Consider the following 11,898-nt stretch of genomic DNA (forward strand, 5'->3'; position numbering starts at 1 on the left):
ATAAAATCCTTGATTTCAATGTGCCGTAGCTTTTACGGAATAGTAAAATCAAGAATTTTATCGAGATTTTAGGCCTTTATTAGACCTAAAATCGTGATAAAATTGAAATTGAGAATTTCAATTGATTCCAATGTTCCGTAGCTTTTACGCAAAGCTTTACGAGGCATAAAATCCTTGATTTCAATGTGCCGTAGCTTTTACGGAACAGTAAAATCAAGAATTTTATCGAGATTTTAGGCCTCTTAAAGTTTTATTAGACCTAAACTCGTGATAAAATTGAAATTGAGAATTTTAGTTGATTCAAATGTTCCGTAGCTTTTACGCAAAGCTTTACGAGCGTTAAAGCTCAATAAAATCCTTGATTTTGATGTGCCGTAACTTTAATTGAACAGTAAAATCAAGAATTTTATCGAGATTTTAGGCCTCTTAAAGTTTTATTAGACCTAAAATCGTGATAAAATTGAAATTGAGAATTTTAATTGATTCCAGTGTTCCGTAGCTTTTACGCAAAGCTTTACGAGGCATAAAATCTCGATAAAATCCTTGATTTCAATGTGCCGTAGCTTTTACGGAACAGTAAAATCAAGAATTTTATCGAGATTTTAGGCCGTTTAAAGTTTTATTAGACCTAAAATCGTGATAAAATTGAAATTGAGAATTTTAATTGATTCCAATGTTCCGTAGCTTTTACGCAAAGCTTTACGAGGCATAAAATCTTGACAAAATCCTTGATTTCAATGTGCCGTAGCTTTTACGGAACAGTAAAATCAAGAATTTTATCGAGATTTTAGGCCTCTTAAAGCTACTGCCCAATTTTGTGCTATTTTTTGCATTTTTCTCAGCATTGGTGACAAGTAAAATTTTATTTATAGGGGCAAGGACACAACTACTGCACTGGAAATTTTATTTCAGCACAGACAACAGTTGTGGAGTTACAGTCAAAAATGAGGAAAACCAATATTTGATCAATAAATCAATAACTACTTGCCTTGAGTTGCTGAATGTTCAGTGCAGTAATTGTAGTCCTTGCCCCTATAATATACATATCTTACTTGTCACCAATGCCCTATAATAAGAAAAATGCTTACTTGTCACCAATGCGCTTATAAAATTTAAGAAAAATGCAAAATTGATAGTTCCGTAGCTTTTACGCAAAATTGGCATAAAATCTCGATAAAATCCTTGATTTCAATGTGCCGTAGCTTTTACGGAATAGTAAAATCAAGAATTTTATTAGACCTAAAATCGTGATAAAATTGAAATTGAGAATTTCAATTGATTCCAATGTTCCGTAGCTTTTACGCAAAGCTTTACGAGGCATAAAATCTCGATAAAATCCTTGATTTCAATGTGCCGTAGCTTTTACGGAACAGTAAAATCAAGAATTGTATCGAGATTTTAGGCCTCTTAAAGTTTTATTAGACCTAAAATCGTGATAAAATTGAAATTGAGAATTTTAGTTGATTCCAATGTTCCGTAGCTTTTACGCAAAGCTTTACGAGCGTTAAAGCTCAATAAAATCCTTGATTTTGATGTGCCGTAGCTTTAATTGAACAGTAAAATCAAGAATTTTATCGAGATTTTAGGCCTCTTAAAGTTTTATTAGACCTAAAATCGTGATAAAATTGAAATTGAGAATTTTAATTGATTCCAATGTTCCGTAACTTTTACGCAAAGCTTTATGAGGCATAAAATCTCGATAAAATCCTTGATTTCAATGTGACGTAGCTTTTACGGAACAGTAAAATCAAGAATTTTATCGAGATTTTAGGCCTCTTTAAAGTTTTATTAGACCTAAACTCGTGATAAAATTGAAATTGAGAATTTTAGTTGATTCCAATGTTCCGTAGCTTTTACGCAAAGCTTTACGAGCGTTAAAGGTTAAAGACCACTAATAGGCCTGGGCGATACATTGAAATACGATGAGGAACTATTTGTTTTCATGGCATTCGAAAATACTGCATTAAAATCGCTGAAATTGATCAAGTTATATAGCCAAAAAGTACTTTTTAGAGTTTGATGCTTCAAAATGGTACATTTTCTCTCATTATATGCCATTTTTGATGTAATAGTACCAAAATTCATACGCACGGCTTCGGTTTTTAGTAAATAGTCGCCCTATCATATTGTAACTTTCAGCTTCGAGGGCGCACTGTCATTTTAAGGTGTTTACGGTTCAGTGCGTTAAAACAAGAAAAGTCTCAGGTCAACCTATGTTGAATTTTTGATCATTTGGCATCTAAATCATATAGTTTCACCTGATATTGGTGGCATTGAACTGTGAGAGTTCTGAATATGAGAAAATTCCACCCGAAATTAGGCATTTTCCCATTGAAACCCGTGTAATACATAATTAGTGGTATTTAACCTAAAGCTCAATAAAATCCTTGATTGTGATGTGCCGTAGCTTTAATTGAACAGTAAAATCAAGAATTTTATCGAGATTTTAGGCCTCTTAAAGTTTTATTAGACCTAAAATCGTGATAAAATTGAAATTGAGAATTTTAATTGATTCCAATGTTCCGTAGCTTTTACGTAAAGCTTTACGAGGCATAAAATCTCGATAAAATCCTTGATTTCAATGTGCCGTAGCTTTTACGGAATAGTAAAATCAAGAATTTTATCGAGATTTTAGGCCTTTATTAGACCTAAAATCGTGATAAAATTGAAATTGAGAATTTTAGTTGATTCCAATGTTCCGTAGCTTTTACGCAAAGCTTTACGAGCGTTAAAGCTCAATAAAATCCTTGATTTTGATGTGCCGTAGCTACGAAACATTGAAATCAAGAATTTTATCGAGACCTAAAATCGTGATAAAATTGAAATTGAGAATTTTGATTGATTCCAATGTTCCATAGCTTTTACGCAAAGCTTTACGAGGCATAAAATCTCGATAAAATCCTTGATTTCAATGTGCCGTAGCTTTTACGGAACAGTAAAATCAAGAATTTTATCGAGATTTTAGGCTGTTTAAAGTTTTATTAGACCTAAAATCGTGATAAAATTGATATTGAGAATTTTAATTGATTCCAATGTTCCGTAGCTTTTACGCAAAGCTTAACGAGGCATAAAATCTCGATAAAATCCTTGATTTCAATGTGCCGTAGCTTTTACGCAAATTACAAGTCCTAAAATCTCAATAAAATTTTCCATTTCAATGTTATGTTTATGGAACATTGAAATAAAGTTTTACAAGGCCAAAAATCTCGATGAAATTCTTGATTTCAATGTTTCGTAGCGTTTAGTTTTACGTAACATTAAAATCATGACTTTTATCGAGATTTTAGGCCCCGTAAAGTTTTATGAGGCCTAAAATCTCAATAAAATTTCGACTTTCAATGTTCCGTAGCTTTTTACGATACAGCCCAACAGTTTAATATTCACATCGAAAAGCAAATAGCTACCCAGCATTTCCACTGTATATATTAAGCTTACCTACATGATGATGCTACAGTCAATGTAGGCTAGTGTATAAAGCACTATATTTAAGATTTAAAAAAACTCAAAAATGTCACAAACGTGTTTATATCACTAATATTTGTGAAATAGTATGGCTATTCTGACACAAAAACCTAACCGGTTTCATCAATCAGACGTGTTTGTATGCACTGTGGTGGGCTGCGGTGACATGCATAACACGCGCTGTACGTAGATATGCGAATTGCCCCGTGCTATAATGGCGATTTCATCCGTAAATACTGTACAAACCATGCCAAATTTATTCATCTTGAAGTTCTGTCCCAGGCGCACTTTTAATATTATCGGAAAGTGTGTAGTGTTTTCTTCCATTTCCATACCACAAATTCATATTTCTTTGTTGTTTTTTCTTTAAATTGATGAAATTCTGTACACTATTCTCGGTAAATTGAAAATGTTAATATTGTGCGCGCTATCGGCGGAAAACACGTCTGCCGCGGTATGATTTCAACGTACAATTAATAATTTGTTTAACTCTTAATATTTATTATGTAGCAATTTTACAGCAAAATAAAGTTATTACTACATGAAAATTGAAGCGTTAGGTAATTATTTATTTTATTCTTTGAGTTTGATGCATTTTTCCATCTGCAATTTTGTGCTTTCGTTCGTCTTTGCTTGCGCTGCGGGGTCAGCGGGGAAGCCCTTGTTTACGGCATTTGTGTGACGTCACAGTAGTGCTTTCGCGAAATCCCTTACTGGAGGAAACAATTCACTCACCAATAAATCCAAATACTTTATTATCGAAAATGCGTGTATTGGCGATGCCGTGCTTTAGGTGTTTAAACTGTACAACACTTTGAAATATATTGTACAGTGCCTTTATAATCTGTTATTGGCATTATACACAATATATAAAAAGTACTTGACAAGACTCAATGTTGAAATTCCCATCAGTGTTATGAGGACCATCTACTGGGAATAGATTAAGGTACAGTCTTGAACAAGGGTGAAATTAAGCGGGAGACGGGAGCCGTTTGGCCCCCAGAAACTCTGCAATGGCCCCTGGTTCCATCTCATTTGTAGTTGACCAGGGGACACTTTTCTCACAAAACTGGCCCCCTGGATAGTAAACCAAAAAGTATCAAATTCAAAACTACTAAGTGCTTATTTAACCCATCCAGCATATCTTTATTTTTATAGGCCCCTTGGTAAATGGAAGTGGCCCTTGGTTTCTTCAAATCTTGGTGAACCAGGGGCCACTTTTTTTGCCGAAGTGGCCCCTGGTTCAAGCTATCTTATTCTCACCCTTGGTCTTGAATCTCTTAAGTTGACTCCACTTACCTTTGTAGTCAACCAATAGGCATGTGTCCATATCCGGATGTACGCCATCCATCATTATCATGAAACGTAAATCTTCATTTATCTGCAAAAAATAAAATAATACAAATTGGAAAACAATAAACACTTTTCATTCTGAATTACTTCTTAGGTAAAATTAGAGAGTAATGGTATTATTTGTAGCCAATGTTTTGCATCTATCATCTTAATACTAATCACAGAGTGTCCGTCCGTCCGCGCGCTATTGCGTTCTCGCGGTGCTTTCGCGCTGTGCGATATCGCATACGCGTGGTGCGATATCGCATGCTCGCGGTGTGCTATCGCGGAGTATCAACTGGGTGTGCGCAGAGTACCGCATCGCGCATCGGAAAGCATTACAGTGTGACTAACAGGTGCATCTCATCGGACCAATAAACCTATTTTCAAGACATGATTAACATAAAAACCATCAGTTATGGTAAGGCCTATATAACCCGTTTGCGTTCACATTTCTCCCGATTGAATAAACGGCCTACATCCAGACACTACTAGAATTTCGGGGTATTTTTGGGTCCTCCAATGTGGTAGCAGGACAGGGCTTGGAAGAGGCGAACGATGGGTTACCAGATTATGGGTACCGAAGTAAGCGTCACAGCTACAAAACAGAGTTGATTAAGTTCTGTCTTAATCATTGAGAGACGTATATCGTAGTAGATTGGAAGGTCAGGACAATTATTATGGGTAACGGGTGTTGGGTAATTAGAGATAGGCCTATCACGAGAACCGCCCAACCTGAGAACCGCGAAATCTAGTCTCATATAACATGGGCCACATCATTATTTGAAGTAAATTCGCCTTGTTTGTTGTATGAGACGATAGATGAGCAACAGTGGCTAAAAACAAAACCTTTATTCTCATTCTTGAACACTTCAATTCAAATAAAAATATTAAATAAGTATACCAAATTCTAATCAAATTAAATCCTAAATTTTACAAAGAATTACCTAGGGCTTAGAATTGATCAATCTCGTTGTTGCTATGCGCCTCCTATTGGTTCAAATAGCATGCACTTAACCATGTGATATCGTGTCATATCACACAGCTAAGAACTAATAAGATTGTAGGAACTTCCCCATGTGTTTAAGAATGTAAAATATACTTCCTTTGCAACTTCCATTCAATTAAAAACTCCCCCCTTTCAAAACCAGATTAGCGACGGCATTTTGCATATTGTGTAGTTTCAATAACCAGTTTTCATATTTATGAACAACCGTTAAGTTTCTGTTCCTGAGTGTTAACAAAATTTTAAAGCACACTTGACATTTCTAATCATATCAATAAAGTTTTTAAGAATGCATCAAAATGGTATGGTATCATGTTATATATTATCTTCCATCCGAAACTCTTACCATGCTTACAAATGCTCAGATCGTCACCTCACTTATATTCCTGTGGGGTTAAATTGTTGTAAAGAATTTGTCACCTGATATCAATATAATGAAATAATGCAATTTTTTATGTTGAATTGACCATGGATGATACAACCAGTTTGTTTCTTGTTTTAAAATCATCAACATCTAAGCATACCATATTTCGTCAAATAAACGCCCCGGGGGCGTTACATTTTCCCAAAGGGGGGCGTTTATTCAAGGTCAATTTTAGAACGATAATTTCCATTAAAATCATTAGGTAAACTTAAAACTCTCGCTAAAATGACGAACTATGAACTAGAAACACTGACTTCTGGTTCACTTCCGGTTTTCCAATCCAGATTTTCGCCAATTATTGACGCTATTATCGACCATGTGGACAACTTGGTAAGCTTACTACACAAGATAGCATGGAAATATCAGCATTTTTGAAACATCTTGGTTGAAAAAAGTGGTGGGGGCGTTTATTTGAGGGGGGGCGACTATTTGACGAAATACGGTAGGTACATTGATTTTGCTTATATTTCTCTCTCAACTTAAAAACATATTTTCCCATCCTATGATTCATTCTCAGGTAATTTCCAGACCAACTTACTTCATGCCATAATCCAAATCTTAGAACATTGATATTGTTGAGCAAAGGTACATTGATTTTGCATATATTTCTCTCTCAACATTAAAACACATTTTCCCATCCTATGATTCATTCTTAGGCCAAAAATAAAAAGGTTTGTTTGTCCAAAGAGGCTCATGAAACAGTTGGGTCGGTAGGTCTGATTGTTTTATATTTTTTTTACAGATATTGCACTTGAAACTGACAATTTGAAGACTGGTAAATAAGTCAACACACAGCACTTTACTGGTTTAACTCTTGAGGTGGTTCTGCATGTTATACTGTTCATTTTCTTTACATTTTCTTTCTTTAAATTTATACTAACCACTGTTTTACTAGCACATTCAACGCAAATTTAAAAAAAAAAAAAAAAAAAAAAAAAAAAAAGAAGAACGGTCGGGACCAGGGTACACAGTCGGTCGGACGTGGACAAACAAACATTTTTTGGCCTTAGGTAATTTCTTGACCAACTTACTTCATGCCATAATCCAAATCTTAGAACATTGATATTGTTGAGTGTGACACCGCTCTCCTTCAGCTTGACAAACACTGGCATGGAGGTGTCGCCGACATAGATGGGGATGTTGGGATTTCTTTTGGTTAGCAGCTCAAGTGTTGGATAACTGTGGATGATAAATGTTTTTTTATCTAGTTTTATTTTATTTGTTTCATTTGATTTCATCACATAATAGATTTACTTATTGAAACTTCTAAAAAAGAGGAAAAAAAGAGGAAAAGCAATGAATTATGCTCAAAATGGCCTGAAAATGAAAGAAAAAGCTAAAATTTTGCCTCAAAGAAATTCCCAAAAGAGGAATTCAGCTTAAACGAGGAGATTTCATACCCCCTGATATTCATGATATCATACTTTTATATTTCTGTCTGTACTAATTACTACATAAGCTTTCTTATTCTTAATTCAGAATGTAGTAAACTAATCAAATCGGGGTATTTCCGATATTTACTAATTGACATTTTACTAATTAGGGGTTCATTCATATATTTTCATGACTAAACGGTTGTTTATGCCCGTGGGGACGCTTAGTTTAGTCATGAAAATATATGAATGAACCCCGTTCATACATACCAGAACATTTTGTGATTCTTATTTCATCAAAATAATGACAAAAGATAACAAGGAACATCATAAAAAAACGATGAATTTCCTTCGTTTTCTTTACCCCGAGATCGCACATCCGGGCCACCGGGCATAAACAGTGTTTATGCCCGGCTCTCGACCAATCACGCGCTCCGTTATATAGCGCGTATATATGAACACTTCTTATTTTATTGAGTATATACAGTATTACGTTTTCCTGCATGAAAATAGCCCAAAATAATTTATGCTTGTGTAATTGAGAACTTAAAAGTTCTCAATTATATAAACAAATCCAAAATATTTACTCACTTCTTCAGTAATTTATTCAATATTGTAATCTATATTCAGTAATGTATAGGTCTCCAATTGTCTAATTAATATGATAACACCTCTTTATGCCATGCTGACAGTTCGCCAGCTTCATTAAATGAATTAACAATTAATAATGTTATGATTACCGGAGTCCCCCTTTAAGGAAAGGCAGCATATTTTTGTGGTGGTAACATTCAACATCTGGTACTAAGTGGTTTTAACAAACCAGAGAAAAAAGCCTATACATTAAAGTAACATTGAAAAATAACCCCCACATTATTTTGCCCGTCCCCTATCAAATTTTTCAGGTACTACCATTGGTGACAACTACTAAAAATTCACCTGAGATGGTCTGAATGCAAGTGGCTAATATAGATAAAATCTGCCTTCTCCAGTCTGTCTAACCAATCTGCAGGAGGTTCATGAAGGAGCCACCACCCTCTGGCAAAAGCTGGCCCAGACAACCAAGGATCTGTAAACATGATGGTACCATTGAAGTTGAGCTCCATACATGCATGGGTTAAGTAGGTGAACTGTTAAAGACAAAAACAAGTATTATATGAAATTTACTACTGGTTTAAACTTTCTGCATGGTTGTTTGATAGCATGTAAAACTACGTCATTTTAAAGAAAAGGTGAACACTGAGCGCTATTTATCTTTATTCTTGTTTTCATCTTTACAAGGAGTAAACACTGGTATAATGGCATTAAAACATGAGAAAAAGAGCAACAAATAGCATGGACATTTTCAAAAAACTTTTTATCATGAGATGTAAGGAATTACTTGGCTAAATCACATTTAAAATATATGTAAATAGCACCCTCAATTTGCACACAAATATACAGTTTATAGACTAAAAATTACCACAAAAAAGCAGAAAAAGACGAATAAAGGGTTAAACAAACAAATCGTCGGTCGCAACACATAATGGCGTAGAGTGATTTTCCAAATTTTCCGTTTCACATAGTGGCGTATAGGTTTAGAGCTAATAATTATCCTATAATAGATATTTCTTTTTAATTATTTAAGATTCAGCTTTATAGCCTGAACCTTAAACTTCAATTTCATATGGAATCGGCCCACTGAGAGATAATAGTAGAGGAATATCGACTCTGTTACTAGTAGAGTGTCCTTCAAAAACGTTTAGCTCAGAAACGTATTTTGCCCTTCACGTACGCCATTATGTGTTGCGACCGACGAAATATGTATGTTAAAAATGGCTAAAAATATATGTCTTTACTACTGTGTGATTGGTATTTGTCCAGGTCTAGAATTGAACATTATATAATTTTTGTTAGAAAATTGAAAAAATGACCACATCAAACAACCGTGAACATATTTTGTCAAACTGCATCACTGCCCAATCAACAATTATACCTGCCTATATACAGGCATGGGACTACGCATTTATGAAAAAGTCTGGAAAAGCGTGTAAAATTGGACAAAAACACCTGAAAATGGGCTGAAAATAAATAAAACTGTGGGAATTTTGACATCAAAAAAGACTGGTTCCAGAGTTTTGACTGGAAATTCTCATGCCTGTATATAATTATAAGCATGCCTATATCATGTTTATTATGCCTATATCATGTTTATTATGCCTATTGCATAAAACATGTAACTATCCCATTCTGAAAGTGTACATTGGTATCCTGTGTCTATTTGCTAGTGAAGCGTCATACCTAATATGACAAATCAAATGAAGTTTTATTGTCAAACAAGCACAACATATTGTTTTACAATGAATTTTAATACCGTAACCACTCGGGTATATATAAGCCCACCTTCGGCTATAAGCCCACTCCCTATTTTTCAAACCATTCGGGAACAAGGGTGCACTCGGGTATTTAAGCCCAGTAGTCATTTTTGCTTAGTTCTTAAATCATATCAATGCTGTTCTTTCACATTTTAAGAACAAATATTTTAAAAATATCAGTTCAAAATTAACATTCCGTACTTAAAATTAAAAAAAATTAACAAAGATGATAGAAATTATTGTTGATTGGGCATATTACAAAAAGGGGAAGATGTTTCTTATTTTCAAATTTAACTACTAGCCCCTCCCCGGTTATAAGCCCACCCCCATTTTTGAAGTGGAATTGCCCATCTAGGGGGGTGGGCGTATACCCGAGTGGTTACGGTAATATATTATAAATCACTATAACATTATGTTTGAGGCCCGGGTTTGAGGCTGTAAACATACTGTCAAAAAAATCCCCAGCCTCACTAACTCAAAAAGAAATGAGCAATGTCAAAGTAATAATGTGGTTGAAGCTGAAGAATGACTTGTTACAAGGATACTACTCCTAATAAGGAAGGATTTTTCTTTGTCCAGGAGTAGAAAATAATAAAAAATTATATATCATATAAATAATTGTGAAAGAAGATCATAAAAGCATCTATACTATGGTCAGCTCTTACCCGGTGCTGCGTGCAAAAGCAGATACTTACGCAAAATATGATGTTTTGCATATGCAAAACTACATACTTTGTAAAAGTATGTACTTTTGCATATGCAAAAACACATACTTACGCAAAACATGTAGTTTTGCATAAGCAAAACATCATACTTTACCGTACTTACGTACGTATACAAAAATAGATGTTTTGTATAGAAACACGTGTTGGGGCACACGGGCTGGCTATAGGGAATCAGGGCGCATACTACCAAAGCGGGAGCACACCACTTAATAATGCGCCGTTACCATTCATTCCACGGAGCTTTTTGCAGGAAGCTGGAGGTATTCCAGGCAATTTGGTGTTTGAAACGATTCAAAACAGTCTCATCTCTCGCTTATACCCCTTCCAAACTGAGATTTGGCTACACATGTAATACTTTTCTCATTCCAATTTTACTTATTAGATTTGGCACGCTGTGTGAAAGACTACGGGTAAAACACTATGGGCAAAAACGTTGGGGGGGGGGGGCATAAACCACGATGATGTACTATAGGCCAAAGATACGTTTATTAATATAGTAGCACACACTTTTGGAAAAATATGTTAATTTACATAGACCTAATCATGCAAAATTACATATCTTGCAATTGAGTACGGTATGTTAAGTTTTGGCATAATTAGGGGTAAAAGTACTGCATAAACAACCACCGGAAATGTAATGTACTATAAGACATAAGGTCTTATTATACATTTATTAATATATTATATTCTAAGTTGCATATAATATATGCAGATAGTACACTTAAAAGTCTGTAATTTTGCATTATCATGCAAAATGACATAATTTTCAAAATCACACGGTTTGGGCAAAAAACGGGGGGGGGGGGGTAAAAAGCGGGGTATAAACCCCCAACAGAAATGTAATGTGTAAGAAAGGTCTTATAATACGTTTATTATTATTGTTAATAATATATAGAATATACTAAGTTGCATTAGCAAAAGCACACACTTTTGGAAAAGTATGTAATTTTGTATAACCATGCAAAATGACATATTTTGCAAAAGTAGCCTATGTGTTTTTGGCAATAACGGGGGGGGGGGTATATATTAAGTTGCATAAGCAAAAGCACACACCTGTCACTTTTGGAAAAGTATGTAATTTTGTACAACCATGCAAAATGACATATTTTGCAAAGGTATGTGGTTTTGGCAAAAACGGGGGGGGGGCATAAACCACCACCAGAAATATAATGTTCTATATGACATTAGGTCTTATATACATTCAATAATATAGAATATACTAAGT

The 11,898-nt window shown here is 34.7% G+C and overlaps 1 protein-coding gene across 1 annotated transcript in view; it reads right to left on the reverse strand.

Annotated features, from left to right (window-relative positions):
- LOC140150208 (cytidine monophosphate-N-acetylneuraminic acid hydroxylase-like) overlaps window positions 1-11,898 on the reverse strand; it is a 57,398-nt gene that overhangs the window by 29,435 nt on the left and 16,065 nt on the right. The window contains exons 3-5 of the mRNA XM_072172213.1: window positions 8,534-8,724; window positions 7,256-7,403; window positions 4,762-4,843 (exon numbers count right to left, since the gene is read on the reverse strand). Coding sequence (XP_072028314.1) covers window positions 4,762-4,843; window positions 7,256-7,403; window positions 8,534-8,724 — 421 coding nt within the window. The remainder of the gene's footprint in view (window positions 1-4,761; window positions 4,844-7,255; window positions 7,404-8,533; window positions 8,725-11,898) is intronic.

The sequence above is a fragment of the Amphiura filiformis genome, chromosome 4 (genome assembly GCF_039555335.1).
Source record: "Amphiura filiformis chromosome 4, Afil_fr2py, whole genome shotgun sequence".
NCBI classification, from domain to species: Eukaryota; Metazoa; Echinodermata; class Ophiuroidea; order Amphilepidida; family Amphiuridae; genus Amphiura; species Amphiura filiformis.